Below are 19,217 nucleotides of genomic sequence, written 5' to 3' on the forward strand. Positions count from 1 at the left end.
TTACTCTACTGCACATTCATACGATGTGATGTGCCCCCCCAGGTATTAATGTCTGCCTAGCGATGTAATTCATAGCGATTACTATTTTCTTAGCCTAGCTTTTTTGGCTTTTAGTTTCACATCCACGTTCCCACTCTTCCTTCACCATTTCTTCCGGCTTATTTTCGTCCTTCGTCCACGACTAAAAGACTTTCGTATTATGAAAACAAGCCACCGATTGTAGCTTGCCCTTAGGCACCGCTGTGTGCTGACGCTTTTATTAATGCTAGTCCACTTACCCGAATGCAGCGACACCAGGAGGGGGGGGGGGGCGCGTGGGGGATCCAAGACCTACAGTGGTCTAAGTTTCCCCCAAGTCTCTTTTCATGCCTGCACTACATACCAAGTCTTGTCTCGTCGACGGCGGATGGAAAGAGTCTCAGTTCTTCGGGAAGCCCCTTGGGCACATGTTCGGGTACATCGTTCAGCGACTCCGTTTCTCCTGGTGACTTTGTGATGTCCTGCAAGAGAGAGAAAGAGACAGCTCAGCTACAAAATGACAATCAAAACTTAAGAACTGCTTCCAAAAATAAAACTTTCTGAAATGAACAACCCAAATAATTTTTTTTAAAGAGATGTCACATAATCACTGACACTCAACTATGCACTCCTAGACCTTAATGAATACCACCATCTCTCCCTCCCCAAAGGGGTTTTGTCTTCCCTATTGATTCTTGGGCGAGGGTCGATCAAGCTGTAAAGGCTAAAGAAAACAGAAACCACAGAGAATTATTTAAGAGAGAAATCAATGGTAGAAAAGAAATTAATGCCTTCAGCAACTCAACTGCTACTTTTGTACAATAATATTTATTATTTGCATTTAACTGTCTCCATTAAACAGGGGGGGGGGGGGGGAGTGAGGAAATGACTTGCCCTAGATCACAAGGCATGTTAACAGGATTTGAACCCTGCCCTCCCTGCTTTTCAGGGGTTAGTGCTGTGTCTCTAGCATCCCAGGCCCCAGCCACCCTCGACTGGGAATCATACGCAGGAAACCTCTGCATGGTCGTGGCCAGCACATCATTGTTTTAAGCTCTTACCCACTTTTCCCCCCCTGGGAGGGGGGAAAAGCTATACAAACCACAAACTATTGTTTTCACTAGCAGATGTCCTAGGAAGTTAATCCTGCAAACAATCTTTTATTGGAAAGAAATAGTTTGTTAATTCGCCACACCATATTAAGTTGAAAACATACATTAGGACTTACTTCTTTAGTATTAGGAGATATTTAAATGCATTAATATACATTTACCAAGACATTTAAGCAAGACCTGAAATCTTGGCTTTTCAACAATGCCTTCTCGATTACTTTGTAATTAAAAGTTGATCCTTAATTCTAAGATTTGTTGATTGAATGACTGTCTCTGTCTTCCTCGCACTCAACCTTTGTATTTTTCATCTAACCTTATACACCGTTGTCATCTAGTGATTCTCATGTGGAATGAAGGTATATAAAAATCTCAAATAAATAAATTTAATATTTTGGATTCAGACTGCAGTAAATGTTGGTTTAGGTGTAGTTATGATTTTTTTTTTTTTTAAGGTAATTTGTTTCCTTTTTTCCATACATAAAATAATTCTGTGTCAACTCTAGCCTTGTTAAATCTACAAGAAAATCTATGGGGCTCCTAGGATTGAAACGTTGATCCAATACATTCCTAACCACAGTAAGGAATATATTGAAGGATGCTTCTACCAACGGCTCCACGGTACGGCGATAGGGGCCACAATGGCCTCCATCATCTGTCTATATGTGGCTAAATTTGAGTCACTATGGTTAATGGATTCTCCTTTTTCATCCTTCATTCAAGTGGCTTCATTTTATTGATGACTTTTTTGGTCTGGTGCGGCACTTTGATTCAATTCTATTTTTAGACTGACTGAACATCTGTGATCCTTGTCTAAAATTTGTGCACTGAATTCACAGGTTATATATTTTCCACACTTCCATCTTTAGAAAAAAAAAAAAACACCATTAGCCCACAATAAACCTGTGCTTTGCTGGCTATAAAGCCATCATTGGATTGACTATTTGGATCATGTGACTAGTTCCCGCAGTTTTTGACTGCTTATATCCTTCAGTGGTAGAAGCATCCTTACTTCAGTATCGTTCTCATTGCATAGCACAAGGCAGTTTATAAATCTTCTAACAAAAGGTACAAGGGGTTTTTTTGTTTTTGTTTTTTTACTTATCTCCACTTATTCGAGGTGTGTCTTTGTAAGAGGTTTTTAAAAAATATATATGTTTTAATGGCTATGGATTGTACTCTTTTCTGTTTGTGATTGTAGTGTTTTATCCCTCCCCAAGAAGCAGTCTGACGATACATATTCGTGTCGGGGGATACACTCGCTTGCACAATTACTTGTCCTTAAAATGTCCATACTGGAATGATATATTGATGGAATAAAGGTCACAATGAAAATGACTTTGTGGTTCAAGGCTTTTAACATAACCGTAATACATGTATGTTAAATTAGATGCCATCTCACTTTTATTCATTGATTAAACTGAATATTGTACAATCAAGTTTGTGTGTTCAGTATAGTAGTGTGTTGTTATATAATATGTACATTGCTATGTAGCTGGAGGTTGTGCATTACTTGCTGAATAAAAATGATTTAAAACATAAATATATATATTTTTTTTAGAGCTATGGTTCATTCTCAGGTCTTAAATTACATTTGGAAAAATCTGAAGCTTTAAACATACTAGATAACTTGGAAAAAAGACTAAATTAGTTTCCCCTTGAAGTAGACTGGGGAAACCATAAAGTATCTTGGACTAGTGATTCACAGAGACCCGGGTAAATGGTATGCTTGCAATGTTTGCTTGATTAGACATGATTGCATTAAAAAGAAGTCCATTTGGAAGGATTTTCTCTTATCATTGCTGGGTAGAATTGCTTTAATCAAGATGGTTCTTTTACCTAAGCTATTATATGTACTACAAATGCTTCCTATAGTTCTGTTAAAAAGGGATATTAATATATATAATCTGTTAAATGTATAATCTGTTAAATGTATAACGCTCCGGCGTAAGTTAAATCTGTTAAATCTGTTAAATGTATAACGCTCCGGCGTAAGTTCCTGTCCATTGTACACCGACGTGATATCTTTGATGAGCGGCGGTATATAAAAAATTATAAATAAATTATAAATAAATAAAATAATAGTCTTAATAAAGCCTCTGTCAGGTTTGTGTGAAGAAGAAAGTGAAGTTGCACTTTGGTAAGTTGGTAGCTCCTAGAGATGAGGGTGTGATGGCTTTTCCAGACATTAGGTTATATAATATTCTGTCTTTGTTAAGATCTCTGGGTGACAGGTTGTCGGGGGAAAAAATAATTATTCTAATTATGAGTTAGAAAGCTTAATGGGTGTGCCTTTATCCTTAAAATTAATTTTGCAACCCAACAGGGATCAGATTACATTAGTTAATTCACAATGTTTACTGATGAAGTCTGAGATATTCCTAATAAAATCACCAAACATATGATGGGGCTATCTTGTGACACTTCTAACTTTTTGCCCACGCTAATCTAACATTCCCACCAGTTAGAAGTGTCACAAGATAGCCCCATCATATGTTTGGTGATTTTATTAGGAATATCTCAGACTTGATCAGTAAAAAAAAAAAAAAAAAAAAAAACCACCATCCTGGTTTTATCCAGTGCCACTCTAGGACTTCTCAGGGAAATCAGAATTACTAGTCCAAATATGGACTGGGCTAATTCAGCACTCATCTGGCGACCATTACTAAGCATAAAATATAGCCCAGAGAAAGCCTTTCCTCCAGATTTAAGTAAATCAAAAGTGTCCGGGGGGGGAGAGATACATCACTGGAATGGATCACAAATAAAGAAAAATTAAAATGTCAGAACACGACGGTCCATATTCAGTGGGGCAATGAGCAGAAAAGTTACCTGGACAGTCAATGGGTAAATTCACTGGAAAAATCACTCAGAGGTGATTTATCTGTACAGAAACAAATTACAATAGAGGAGAAATTTACCACAAGGCTCTCTGTCCAACTTCGGGGGGTGGGGAAGACATTTCTACATTCAACAGGTCAGAAGTGGACCAGTTCCGGTCCTTGATATCCACAAACAGGCCAGGTTTTCAGGATATCCACAATGAATATGCATGAGATAGATTTGCATACAATGGAGGCAGTGCACTCCTGCTTATTCCCCGTGGATATCCTGAAAACTTGGCCTGTTTATGGCTCTCAAGGGCCGGAACTGGCCACCCCTGCAATGGCTGACACACTTCAGTGCAGGACAACGACTAACAATGAAGCTGGGAATGCTGGCACTTCTGTACTCCTGGCCAAAAGATAATGGCTACCAGGTACAGGTCTGAGGTGCAATACAACCAGGGATGTCATATGAAAAGCTTAGAAAACAGTATTGCAATTTCTTGGCTCAACTTACATATAAAAAAAATATATCAAAATACCCCTTTCACACATTTTAAATCAATTAATAGTTAAAAATCAACTACTGTATCAAAATACTCATAGCTGAATCAGTAAAATTATACATTTATTAAAAGAAACACCACCACCACTTGGTGACAGAAGCAGATTACTGCTTCTGACAACACTAAGAGGCAAGAGGAACAGCAGTAGAGGAAATAACTCTACATAAGCTATATCCTCTTGTCCAGAGGAGACTGAAATTCTTGGCACACAGCAGGAGACGTGAAAGTAAAACTGGAAAATACCAGAGGGCCGCACAATGAGTTTTTGATTAGACCTGGATGATAGAATAAGGAGGGCACCATCATGTAGAAGGAAATTTTTTTTAAAATAAACAAAGAAACAGAGGATGATGGTGAGATTATTAAATGTGAAAAGCACCCAGGCACTAATCACATTAGGCTAGTTAACTGTTCCCTTGAACATGTGATGTTTGTTGAACACTTGCCCACTGGCACAATAAAAAGTAAACTATTTGTGTTATTAAATCCCTCGTATGTGCCAGTACTTTAGAAAGAATAGTCTGGAGGAAAGAGACAGAAAACCAGAAACAGGACACAAAGCTTGCATGTTTGCAAACATTTCCATGGAATACAAAGATTTTCAACTATTACTAAAGCAGAGATATTGGGAATCAATCTATAAACTGCATCACTGAAGGGTAGTATAGAGGATAAGCGTAGAAACAGAAAAGCTTTAGTAATCAGCATTCTGGTGGTGAAACAGACTCACACGTTTGGGACACTATCTACCAACTAAATAATCTTTATTACCTTGGGCCTCTAACTTGCTTATATGGTTGAATAAATGACTTCCCAAACGGAGAACAGAGGTTCAAAAGTTTATTTTGGTGCCTACTTTCCAAGACATGCACACGTATACATGGATCTCCCTGAAAAATACATGTGAATTTGTGGAGTGGTTTCCACACACAGTCACCGAAGGGTAGGAGGGACACTAAATTGTAAAAGAATGTAGCACTCAAGTCTGTTTCCATACTTGAAAATATGAGTTAGTTTTAGTTATTTAAGGTTTTCTATACTGCTTCACTGAACATGACATTCAAATCAGTGTAAAAGAAAAGCAAACAATGCAAAATTATAAAACAAAATGCAAGTTATATTAATTTAAAAAAATATAAAAATAGTGCATCAGCAACAGCATACACCAACTTTATTAAAATTGTACAAAAAGTTGATTGTGAATGTTTTCTTCTTTATGTTAGAATTTCTCTCAGCTCTTAAGATGATGCTTGGTTTTTATGCAACCCACAAATGAGAAAATGGTCTCCTGTTTGTGGAACGCTCATTTAATATAAATCACAATAGACTATGCAAAATAATAAACTATACCAACACACAAGCAGAGAAACCTTCCAATTTACTTGAATGTTTTAGAGATATGTACATCCAAAAGGAGAATTTTTTTTACAAGAACCACAATGCAAAGCTTAAAAGCTGTAGCAGGGTCATATTCTAGAAGCAAAGAATCTTTAAGATTTTATACATTTTGTTTTTTGTTGATGAGGTTCAGGTACAGTCTCTGAGAAGCTGAGTTATCCGGATGTTGTCCCAGAGATCTTGAGTGGCCTGCAGCCACTGAGACCACAAGGTCCATTGGGCTTTTCTCAGGTACAGACATGCCATGGGAGCTACATGCACGGTTGGTGCCATGAGGCCCAACAACCTCAACATGTTCCAGGGACACATGTGCTGACTCATCTGCATCTCCTCCACTACAGCCATCAAAAGTGGTGGTCCTTTACTGAGAGAGGAAGGCTTTTGTCTAAATTGTGTCTAGCACAGCTACAATAAACTCCAAGTGAGATGATGGGCCAAGGTGAGACAGAGTAGTTGATGACAAACCCTAGAAACCAATACCCAAACAGTCACGCGCATCGATTCCTCAGCTCCTGCCCAAGATGTGCTCTTGACCAGCCAATTGCCCAGGTAAGGAAATAGATGCACCCCCAGCTTGCGTATGTGCTAGGCATTTTGTGAAAACACATGGGGCAGATGCTTGCCCAAGCAGCAGAATGCGATACTGGAGATGCTGGTTTCCTACCACAAATCGGAGATATTTTCCTGTGATCTAGAAAAATCTCTATACAAGTGTAAGTCCCCTTTAGATTGAGAGAGCATAGCCAGAACCCATTTTGCAGAAAAGGAATCAAGATGCCCATCTTGAACCTGTCTCTTCTGATGAATTTGTTCGCCCTTAGGTCTAGGATGGGATGGAGTTCCCCTGTTTTTTTATGGAATCAGGAAATATTTGCAGGCTGATGCAATATGGACACACTAAAAACGTACGTCCAAACTGGGCACTGTGTGTGTGTGTTAAAAAAAAAACCCAAAATCATCTCTCCTGGGTGCCCGATGCAATAAGCAAATGACCAGCCACACTAAAAAGGATGTGCTGGGCATAAATTGTGCGTCCCTAGCATGTCCACTGCATGGGGCGCCCAGGAGGACATGGCTGTGCATGGGTTAGTACCAATGCTCAATTTACGAGCATCCATTTTTCCTGCGGCAGCTATTAACCGGCACAATACACATAGCCCAGAGCGTGTATATTGTGTGCCCCCCAATTTTTATTTTTTTTTTTGCATGGTACAGCTTTCTGTGGTTCTTCCTACTTGGCATCGCGACAATACCAAGTAGGAGGAACCACAGAAAAGCAGTTTTTGTATTTTTAAGTTGAGCCCTTGACGTGTAGGAAGACTAAGCCTGCTCCAGGCAGGCATAAAATGTTCAGATTAAAAAATTCACCTCAGACACACGGGGATTTTTTCAATTGTGGAGTAATAGCTGATAGCCTCATCTACATGGCATTAACATGTGATAAGCGCTTTTATCTATGCCTTTGTTTGGATGCACATTTTGGACACACTGATCCCTTATTGCATCAGGTGTCCAACCGCTCATTAAGCTGCGCGCTAGGTTGGGTGCAATTTATTGCATCGGCCTGTTGGAGTAGAATCCCTATCCTCTCTGCCTTGGTGGGACAGGCTTGACTGCTTTGGCCACCAAGAGGGAGGAGAGCTCCTGAAAAAGTACTTCCTAATGCAACAGCTGACCTCAAGACTGATCTGGGGGCAGATTTAGCAGGAGACACAATAGGTTTAATTTCTACCCTCTTCTGATGTTGCTGAGGACCCACACATCTGAGGTTATACTGAGCTAGTTTTACGTTAAACTTCATCTTTCTCCCAACTTGGAGGTCCTGTGGCACAGGTACTGGAATCCTGGCCATGCTCTCTGCAATCCAGTCAAACCCCCATCCTAGGTGTTGACTGGGCTGCCTTCAGGGGCTTAGGGGTGCTCTGCTGCGTCGGATGGGTACGAGGAGCCTTCTATGACCAGGATCGAGTAGCTGGAGGATGCTGCCTCCTCGGTCGGAAGAAATTTCTCCTCTGCCCTAGCCTCGGGTACCTTCTGGATGAGGATGCCAGGTCTGGAGTAGCTGTAGAGAGCTGCTGGAGCTTCACACAATGATCACAGATCTATGCCACCGCATCCTTGACTATATCTCTGAAGAGACTCTCTCCAGTGCACGGCACATCAGCAAGCCTTTCCTGCACCTCTAGGCAGAAATCTGAGGCCCACAGCCAGATGAGTCTGCACATTCTGATCCTTATGGCAGGCAGACACTCTCGATGCCACTTCAAACACATCATAGGCCGAACGAACTCCATGTTTTCCACACGCCAACCTCTTGTTTAACCAGTGACAGAAGGGTTTCCTGCTGATTCTGAGGCTGCATGGCTACCTCCTGCACCTGTGCTTGGGGGCATTTCTGTTATCTCTTAATATGCTGCTTTTTGACACTTCAAAGCAGATTACATTCAGGTACTGCAGGTATTTCTCTATCCCCATAGGATTTGCTCAAAGTCACAAGGAGTAGCAATGAGATATAAACCCCTTTTTCCTGGTTTGTAGTCTACATTGATGCTTCGACTCCCAGGCCTTGCATCTCCTTTTCTACCGCCTGCCTGATTTGTTTCTCCAATTCCTCTTCAAACATCGCCAATACCAAAAACCGACTGGTAGGCAGGAAGCATGGCCAGATCCTCTTCAGAACCAAGAGGAGGGTCGATGGCTGATGTCAGTACCAGTGGAGACTGTTGCAAGTACCTGGTATGTCTAGAGGATGAACTCTCCTCAGCATGAGGCCACTTGGGATGGGATATTCTTCAGCTTCCCTTGATGATCAGCATGGGACTTCCTCGATGCTGAAGTCAAAGAGGTGGAACCAGCCACCTTATTTGATCTTGAGGATATAGATGATGGTCTTTCTCTGGGTTTCCTACTAGCTATCAACGTTGAGGAAACAGATTGTCCCCCCGGAAGCCAATGGCTCTCCTACCATTGGTGCAGCTCTAAGGTTCTTCGGTGCTGATATCTCCAATTACGAAGCATCAGATTTCCAGTGCCCAAACAGACATTCCATGAGATCTAACCTGGACCAGAGTCCTTTTGTGGTCATTTCACTGCACTAGCAGCACCCCTGGACATTGTGTGATGCCCCCATCATGGAGGTCCATGATAGATATGGTCCTACTGCACCGAGGGCACTGCTGGAATCCGATAGACATATCGAAGCAAAACAAAAACGGATGCAAAATTGAACTTTATGGCAGAGGAGGGTCGCTGACCAGCAGGCACTGAAAGTTCCTCCGCACCAGGGAACAATAGCGAACAGAAACTTATGAAAAATGACAAAAGAATGCACCTAGGCAACCAAATGGGATGAGACCACAGGGTCCTGTGGCGGAAGCCAGTAAAATAGCAAAATGCATGAAAACTTGAAAAAAACTTGAGAAAAAAAAATGAGAGCAGCTCACTAACCGTGACCTACAGGTCCACAGAAAGAGAGAGACAGAAGGAACCCTGCGTGGACACGTCATATAATGGAATGCTGTGGGCATGCTCAGTAGACTCAGTTAAAGTTCTGGAAACGTTTACATAGTTTTTCTGTGCCAGGCTCCATCAGATGATGTCACCCATATGTGAGGACTGCCATCCTGCGTGTTCTCAGAGAATGCCGGATGCACCAGGTAAGTGTGATGAAAGCAGGGATTAAAAAAAAAAAAAGGTTGATTTCAGAGAAAGAAAACAGTGCAAAGACCAAAATTACTAAACTGAATACCCCTATAACTGCTATAAAAGGACACCATTAAGAACAATTGATATCACTCTATATTTTGTTTCGCTCATGTATGGTCACATTATATTAAGATCTAGGAAAAGTACTTTGATAAAGTCTTAAATGTAAGACTCACCTGATTCATTTTGAATTCCTGTTGTGTTCTGTAGAGATACACACAAAAACTCCTGTGATTACATGAGCCCTAAAAAGAAAAAAAGAACAGACAATTATAATAGGTACTCACAAGTTCACAGAGATTTAAAAACACACACACAAAGCTGCTAAATTACCCGAGGACTAGAAAAGGGGGAAAAAAATGCATCCTCGGGTTATGAAAAGGGTATACACTTGCGAAATGTTATTACAGTACTAGACATGAGGTGGTCAATTTTCCAAAAAAAAAAAAACCAAAACAAAACACCCCAAAACATAAAACAGATAACTTATTCAGCTAAAGTTACCCAGATAAATTATCAGGGATATTCAACAGAATAAATGTATACCTACCCGGATAACTTTGAAACCTAACCAGCTTTGTTTGAATAGCACCAGTTAAGTTCAAAGTTATCAGGGAACAAGTTCGAACAATATAGCCGGTTAATAGCAATGGAAATTAAAAAAAAAACAAAAAAAACCTGAAACAAGTGGGCCTGCCAGCCCAATCCCCCAACCTCATGAGACAAAATGTTAACCCTTTGGGGTCGATTTCCCTTCCCTCCCTCTCCAAAAAAAACCCCCAAAACTCTCCTTCCCTTTGCCCCCTACCAAACTGACAAAATTTAATAAGGAAGCCCCCCATCCAGAAACCCCCAAATTCCTTCCCCAGCTGGGAGCTCAGAAGGATCATCTTTCTCCTGGCACATCCAGAGGTGCTTTGATAGCGATGCAGGTAGAGTAATATCAGCGATGCTGTCAGAAAGCAACCAACACATGCTGTGAGCTGGACAGCTGCTCCAAGCTCCTGGCTGTAAGGCAAGGCATTCGGGAGGTTCTGGCTGGGGCCGGAAGGGGAGGGAGGGCAAGAGGGGAGGGAGCCTTTTCAAAACTATAGGCCCACCCACAAGGGTTTTGAACTATTTTGGTAGAAAAGCGGGGAGGGGTCGGCCACAAAGAGGCAATGTGTTTTACGGAGGTGGGGGGACTATGCCTGTAGGTCCACATGCTTTTTAAGTTTCCATCGCTATTTAACCAGCTCTATTAAAAGATTAGACTGGTTAAAGGTAAAGTTGTTATCCGGGAACCCATTCCCGGATAACTTTAACCTTTCTCTTGGCTTCATCTTGCTTTAGTCGAATACCTTTTCCAACTCTGTCCCGAAACATGCCTGAAACACCTCTCACGTCTCCGGATAACATTTATCTGGATAAATGCCGTTGATATTCAAAACAATATTAAACCAAAAAAAGTTCCCTTGAGGATTACTGCTAATCAACAGACAACTGTGTTGTTATTTTATTCAACAAAAACTTGCTGGAAATGGTATCAGATTATAAGGTGCTTGCAGTCTCATGGGCTCTTGCCCTATACAGGGCTACAACCCTTCTCGTGTTTAAGCACTGTGTGATTACATCAACTACCATTCCCACATAAGCTTTTTTTGTTTTTTCTTATTTCTTTAACCGTGAAAAAATCCACCACACTCTCCCAATAAAAATAATTCAATAAAAATTCACACCCAACTAAACTCATATGTGAAATCCTTTCGGTATAATTATTTATGCATTTATCTCCTTTCGGTATAATTATTTATGCACTTATCTCTTTACGTTCGCTTTCTTGCTTAAACACGAGAAGGGTTGTAGCCCTGTATAGGGCAAGAGCCCATGAGACTGCAAGCATTTTATAATCTGATACCATTTCCAGCAAGTTTTTGTTGAATAAAAATAATAACACAGTTGTCTGTTGTTTAGCAGTAATCCTCAAGGGAACTTTTTTTGGTTTAATATTGAGTTGACAAATTTGAGGAAGAGAGCCATTAGTTTATAAACTTTTGTTGATATTCAAAACACAGCATTTATTCTGATAACTCAAAAGTTGCCTGATAAGTAACCTTATTGCTAACATAGGGGCAGTCAATTTAAAAAGACAAGGTAAGAATACATTGGAACAAAATATAGTTTGCTTTATACATCATTTTCCTGCAAAGTACAAGGATTACATCATCTCCCTACTGGTTTCTCCAGATGGTTTATAAGAAGTCTAAAGGAAAATACAACAAGGCTAACTATGAATACGACCTCCTCCTTTACTAGTCAACACATAAGAACATAAGAACATAAGAAAATGCCATACTGGGTCAGACCAAGGGTCCATCAAGCCCAGCATCCTGTTCCCAACAGTGGCCAATCCAGGCCATAAGAACCTGGCAATTACCCAAAAACTAAGTCTATTCCATGTTACCATTGCTAATGGCAGTGGCTATTCTCTAAGTGAACTTAATAGCAGGTAATGGACTTCTCCTCCATGGTCTTTCCTTTTGGATAAGCTGCAGTCATTTATATTAAGCCAGATCTCGATTCATCAACTTTTCTTTCCCTGTATTCCTCTCTGCTCAGCAGTTACTGTTCAGCCTTTTCCTAATGCCAAATATTATTCTGAACTTTACTATAGCTGGGTTATTTTTGTTTCAGTCTTCTTAATTTTGCCCTAATAAATAAAGAAATGAACTCCCACAACATTCTTGGTTTGTTTTTTTTTAATAATCCAGAGTTAAAAAGAAAAAATTGCTATGCCCCTACTTTTCTTCCTTTTATTTAAAATTACTGTAGTGCGCAGTCCTAATACGTTTACTGGTCCTGGAGAAAACTGGGTTCTTTGCAAACCGTGATGTCTGAAACAACATAAGAATTATCCAAAGAGGGAGCTTTTTCTGTTAGCACTGGTCTAGTTTACTGATGCCATCTAACAAGATGCTCAAAATGCTGTAAACCACCTTGAGAATCATTTGGAAAAGTGGGCTACCAATCCAAATTAATTAAATTAAAATGCTCATGTACAGCACCTGAATAAATATTGAATTAGCCCAACAAAATGAATCACTACCTGCAAAGCTTCCAATTTAATGTCTGGGCAGATATTCAAGTTAAAAGCTGCTTCTCCTTAGTCATTCTCAACATCATAAAGTACATTTCAGGAGTGTGACTGGGCTTCTCCTTGTTAAGAGAGCATGCAGACATCAGAGGGATGTCACCCCCCCCCCCCCCCCCCCAAAAAAAAACCAACAATGGTGCAGTCAGAATTATACAATTTGTCTGAAATACCTACAGTACCTGAATGTAACCTGCACTGAAATGCCAAAAATGCAGACTATAAAAATCAAATCAAATCAAAATAGTTGAAAAATTCAAGAACAAAAAAAAGAAGAGAGACCTAGGAATAAGACAAAGAAAAGTAAGCTAAAGAACCAGGAAACAAGCAAGTTAAGAATTTTGAAGCCTCTTCTTAGCACTGTTGCTTTAAAACTGGATGAATGTACACAGTTTTTAGAATAATCCAGGCAAAGATAACTACATTGATTAAGTTACTATTTTGTGACCCGTTCTGAGGATTTATAGAGCACTTGAATACTCGTCAGTAAACAACTTCACTCTACATAAATTTATGATAAGTGTTTAATCCTAAACCTGCCACCTCTATTCCAAATCCAGATTTACCTGGGGGAAAGGGATGCAAGCCTGGTATTGGGATATGCATGCTTCTGGCTGGGACGTCTCCGATTAAAGTGGTATAAATCAAACATTAAGCTGTAACATGCCCATACAACCGCCCAATGAGTCTTAGGAAAGACTCGGAATTTGAGGGATTTATTTCTTGTTGATTACTATTTGTGGAACATTTCATCGTACATCTGACAGTTCCTGTTGATTTAACAACTTTTGCATTCATGGCCTGAATCCAGTAAATCCCATCGTGGTCACTGCCAAAGACAGTCCTGGGCCAAGGGCTATGCGGCACGGCTCCTTCACTAGGGTTAAGTAATTATCACACCACCACCACCACGTCCCCAGCCAACTTGCGGATAAAACCGGGGAACCTTCCACATGGCACTGAACAGCACTACTACTGAGTCACCAGGCCAACACTATGCAGCCTTTTACCATTTTAAGTTGCACTATTTTTGTCCAAAACTAAAAACGGGCCCACAGTACTTTTCAACAGAAAGAAGGGACAGTATGTGAGTGCCTTTCACTTGCATAATTAATTCAAATTCTAATAACCTAAGCACACTACATTGGCATTTTCCCATTATGAAATTCTATCCCATGAGAACAATATTCTCTGTTCATTAACCAGTAAACACAATTCTGACCAAACTATAATTAAAAACAATGCTTCGCAGCACTATACTGCGTTTTTTGTGGTTTCACACTCTGAGGTGGCCTATATTCATGTTTTCTCATTACAAGTGTTATTTTTTCTCAAATATGGGTTATCTTAATAATTGAATTAGTAGTCAATTAAGGAACAGAAGAGCCATTTCTTAAGGTCTTTTTTCACATGTAAACATACTGTAGAAAGATAATGATATTTACAAATGGAAAGTTATTAAATCAAGTAGCAATGGGCCAGCCACATAATTAAAACCATAGCACTGTGGCACAGTGGATCCAGGTTTGAATCACCCATCCAAGCATGCTGGGCTTCAGTGTGCTACAGCAATGCTGCATTCAATGTGGTGCTGGGAGCCAAAGAGCTGGTGAAGGCTCCCCAAAGCCACCTGGGCACGTCATCTGAGGAGGGAGGTGTTCACGGGAGAGTGAAAAAAAAGAGTAGAGGGAGAGGTAAGACAAAAAAAAAAAATGTAGCAATATCCAGCAGAGATGAGATAGTACTTGGGTAAGCAGATCAATCAGATTATATGGGAAATGCAGGAAAGGAGCAACAAGGAGACGTTGGAAGCTCTGAATACAATGTGCAAGGATCTGAGAATTTGCTGCCAGCACCAATGTGTTTTAATTCTACATTAGACACAAAACCCAGCAGAATAACTTTATTACGGGCAATACATCTTACGTTTATCTGGACTTTTGTACTTTTCAATGGAGTCTCTTGTGATTTTTCTCATTGACCGAGCTGGTTACATACAACAAAAGGTTGAGAACTGCTAGTAAAACAAATTACAGCTTTCATTTCTTGGCATCACGGTGCTGTAAATACAGAAAGGCGGATTTTTCAAAGCCCTATGTGCGCCAAAGCCAGGAGATAAACATTTCCAGCCAGCATGCGCTTCACAGATTTTAAGAGGTACCCGAGTATGTGCATACCTCCCAGTGCCCGCACAAATCAGGAAGTCAAAAGCTGGGGAGGGGTAGGAGTGGAGTCTGGGTGGGGTCCCCTACTGTGTAATTTTACTTCTGCAGTGGATGACATGTACGTTTTAAAATTAAAAAATAAAATCAAGGCTAGTCAGCAGGGTTTGAAGGGTAGGGGGTAAAAGGGAGACTATCTAGCTAGGGGGCTTCAGAAGTCCTATCCTTTACCGGGACGATCTGGGAATGAACTGGGGAAATGGGTAATTGCGTCAGCACACGTCCACTAAAAAATCCCCCCATTTACGCGAGAGACAGCACGTGCGCGTCCATATAAAACTGCACACGCGTGTACGTGCGTACGGCCTATTGCCTACCACGCGCGCATGTTATAAAACGCCTGCATCCCTTCGCGCGAGCCTGCACACCAGGATGAAAGTTATCCCTCAGAGTGCGTGACTTGTGCCTTCTGGAAATATCGTGGAAAGCCAGGAATTAGCTGCATCTTTTGCTCGAGAAAGACTATTTCCTTTTACATTTCAATTTTTGTTAGACCAATTGTAGCTTTATTTCAAAGAACTCGCAGCAAAGTAACTGCAAGCTAAGGAAATCATTTTCAGAAGAATTTACATGCCTAAAAGCAGTATCTTGCAGCAATTTCGGAGAGTCCATTTACACGTGTAAAACCTTTTGATAATTCATTGAAATTTCAAAGGAGTTGCACGCATTAAAGTAGGAATTTTCGAACATCCATTTATACATGTAAATCCTTTTGAAAATGACTTCCTAAGCTTCCTTCCCCCCCTACACTAATGCATTTTAATTCACAGTAGTGAGCACCATAAAACTGCTTCTGCTCCACAGAACCTTAAGGGAATTGTACTTTCTATTCTTGGCAGAGCCATTCCAGCTGGAGGAATTAAATACCTTTCTCCCCCCACGCCATAACATTTTTTTTTAACTACAATATTTTATGAAAAATGTTTGGTTTTAATATTCTCATATAAATTCTGTCCAGCCACAAAAATACATTTCCATATGAATTGTTATTTTTACTTATTCATATGGACAGAGGGAGCATTCTAAAGGTTCCAACTGGAAGTAGGGTGTATAAAGCAGTAATGACACCCATAGGGCTGGAAGAAAGAAACCTCCATTTATAAGCTGCACTACTTTTCTCTGGGATACAACTGCAGAGAACGGGTTGCAGAGAAAAGCAATCAATCAATCTACTCTTCCTGGCAGTGTGACCACGGCACTGAGTTATACAATAAATTTAAAAGAGCAACAACTTATTTTTAAGCCTTATTGCATTGTTATAGATTTACAATCTTATTACTACAGTTAAAGAGAAAACATGCAACATGATTAGTGTGTGGTTTTTCTAGACCAAGCCGAGGAATGAACTGTCCATCAGAATCAGTTTTGACCTATTAGCAAATTCATCAAGTCAAAATATAATGGAAAATCTAATATTTTGTTAATTTGATGTCTACCTACATATAGGTACCATTCTTTTGAAAGACCGGGAAAAGGGGATTATGCCTATCTAAGTTTCCTGCAGATCTGAGTGGTGGCCATGGAACATGGCAAGAAGAAGCTGCACTAGTGTCCTGTGTAACCTTCCTTATTTTTAAACAGCAGCCCTGATCACATCACACGTCAAAGTGTCTGACTCTTTGCCTCGTTAGACCGAGTGGTAAAATATAATATAGTTAGCAGTTTTTGGCCCAGCAGTTTCCTTTAACACCACTGGGCTTTCCTCTCAATCAGAACCAGCCTCTACTGGGCTACAGTGCCATGAGCCTTTGATCACAGCTACCTGGAGATTATTTTTCTTATTTTATCTCTCTCTAGCAACTTACTTATCTCAGCTGTTGCAGACAATGGTCCTGGATCAGGGCTCCTTCTGGAGCCTTGCAAACAGGTACCCTAAATCCAGCTACTATACTGGGACGCCCACCCTCCCAAAGCTGTAAATCAGCCCAAAATATAATATAAAATGTTGAAAACCACAAAGAAATTATTTTAGATTTGTGAAAATGTATTACATTCAGCTGAGAGCAAATGTATCAACGTTAAAAAAAATTAATTAATTAAAGCAAAATCAAAACATCTTGAAAAATTGTATAAATAAAAGACTTTTGGCTCCTGTGAGCCATGCCACTAACTGAAAAGCAACAAAGCAAAATATGGACTGCTTTCGTTTGGTAAAGTCAGTATTGGATCAAAACATTTTCAAGATGTTTTATTTGGGGGACAGAGGTGAAAAAGTTTGCTTACTGTTATACATGAATACAACTCTCAACTGGCTTTTCAAAATCAAAGTGAAAAAAAAAAAAAATACCCGACATGCAGAAACATAACATAGTAACATAGTAATGATGGCAGATAAAAGACCAAACGGTCCATCCATTCTGCTCAGCAAGTTATGGTGGTAACTGCCATTCCATGCAGGTTACCCGCATGCCTTCTGTTAAGGGCAGAACCAACACAGATGTAAAAGACATAGACAGATATTATTTGTATGCCAACTGCATGTGGAAACAACAATCAGAGCCAGGATTTTGCAATCTGGAGCACTGTCAAACACCGTCGATGAAACATTTTTCCCACAATCTCCAATTAAACTGCAGCGGCAGGTAAAGACCATACGGGCACATCCACACTTCCTGCTCAGCTCTGTAGCCTTTTCCTCTCCCTCAGAGATCATCTGTGCTTGTCCCTTATTTTCCTGAATCCACCACCCTTTCTGTAAGGAAATATTTCCTTGGATTACTCCTGAGTCTATCCCCTTTTTTCTCCAGGGTACACATGTTTAGATCTTTAAGTTTATCCCCATATGCTTTATGACAAAGACTGTTGACCATTTTAGTAGCCGCCCTCTGGATCAACTCCATCCAGTTCATACATCTTTTGAAGTTGCAGTCTCCAGAATTGTATACAGTACTCCATACGAGGTCTCACTTATACTGACACGATATCAACTCTTTTTTCCTGCTGGCTATTCCGCTGTCTCTGCACCCAGCATCCTTCTGGCTATTGCCTTATCTACCTGTTTGGACACCTTAAGATCATCATTCGTTTTGTGCACAGAACTTTACTGCTCCCTTGGGTTTTTGCAACCCAATGCATGACCCTGCATCTTTTTTTTTTTTTTTAGCATTAAACCTTAGCTGCCAGACGCTAGAACATTCCTAATGCTTCCATAGCTCCCCTCATGTTTTCTACATCTTCCAGGGTATCTATCCTGTTGCAGATTTTGGTATCATTGGTAACCAGGCACCCTTTCCTGACAGTACAGCTGCCAGAACCTCCTCAAGTTCCCTTAAATCTCCTCAGATGTATCCCCTTCAGGCCCTATTGCTTTACCAACTTTTAGTTTTACGAGCTCCTGATGAACACAGTGATCTGAAAATTAATTTGATGTTTATCTCATTTCCATTTGGGGCAGTATTCTGTGATCCTACTCAAAGTCCTCTCTCAGTGAATACTGAAAAGAAATATTTGTTTAGTAATTCCATTTTCTTATTCAGCCTCTCCCTAATCCCCATTCACCTCCGAATCCACTTTTGCACTTCCTCCTGTCAAAGAAAGGTACGTTTAAGAAACTATTAATATTCATAAGCTGATATAGTAAATGGCAGAACATTTGTCAAAAGTAAATAAAAATCTGGCTTACTATTATCAAAGCACAAGAAATCAACTCAATAAAGGCACGTATTTCTTAGAACGTATAATCACCAAGTCGTTCACTAGACAAACAAGATTCAAGATGTATCTGCTTCTTTCCTCAAGAATCACACCATAACCAGTAGTAGTAGGCAGGGATGGAAATATCTTGGTCACACTGGCGCTAAATTGTTAATCATGGCACCTGCCGGCTGTCTTTCAACTGCAGCCCGGTGGAGACTCAGCCACTGGGCCACTGAATGAGAGGGGGGGGGCAACAGTGGCCAATGAAGTCAGGTTAGGTGGAAAATTAAGCAGGGATCTAGAAGGGGTAGGAAATGGGTGAAAAAACTGAGAGGAAAAGGGTTGGATGAAGGACGGAACAAGGACGTGATTGATGGAAAGGTAACACAGACTTGCCAAAAAAAAAACAAAAAAAACCCGCAAACATAAAGGAAAGACACCTAAAAGCAAAGTCCCTTCACTTGCTTCCTCCCATCTAAAAACCAAACTAAAAAAACCCAAAAACCCCAAGAGGATAAAATAGAAGCTGAAAATGCAAAAATAAAAATGCAAGTAAATAAGGAACACTCATATTTCCCCCAGCTCCTACCTAATAAGTATTTTTCCAA

General features: G+C 40.3%; 1 protein-coding gene across 2 annotated transcripts in view; it reads right to left on the reverse strand.

Moving 5' to 3' along the window:
• Nucleotides 1-19,217, reverse strand: part of PRDM2 (PR/SET domain 2) — an 86,010-nt gene that overhangs the window by 58,344 nt on the left and 8,449 nt on the right. For both annotated transcript variants that reach the window (XM_029578121.1, XM_029578120.1), the window contains exons 2-3: nt 9,798-9,866; nt 383-500 (exon numbers count right to left, since the gene is read on the reverse strand). Coding sequence is in view for 1 of the 2 variants with exons in the window: in XM_029578120.1 (XP_029433980.1) it covers nt 383-500; nt 9,798-9,806 (127 nt within the window). In the remaining variant the exon portion in view is untranslated. The remainder of the gene's footprint in view (nt 1-382; nt 501-9,797; nt 9,867-19,217) is intronic.

This window comes from Rhinatrema bivittatum, chromosome 15 (assembly GCF_901001135.1).
Source record: "Rhinatrema bivittatum chromosome 15, aRhiBiv1.1, whole genome shotgun sequence".
In the NCBI taxonomy this organism is placed as follows: domain Eukaryota; kingdom Metazoa; phylum Chordata; class Amphibia; order Gymnophiona; family Rhinatrematidae; genus Rhinatrema; species Rhinatrema bivittatum.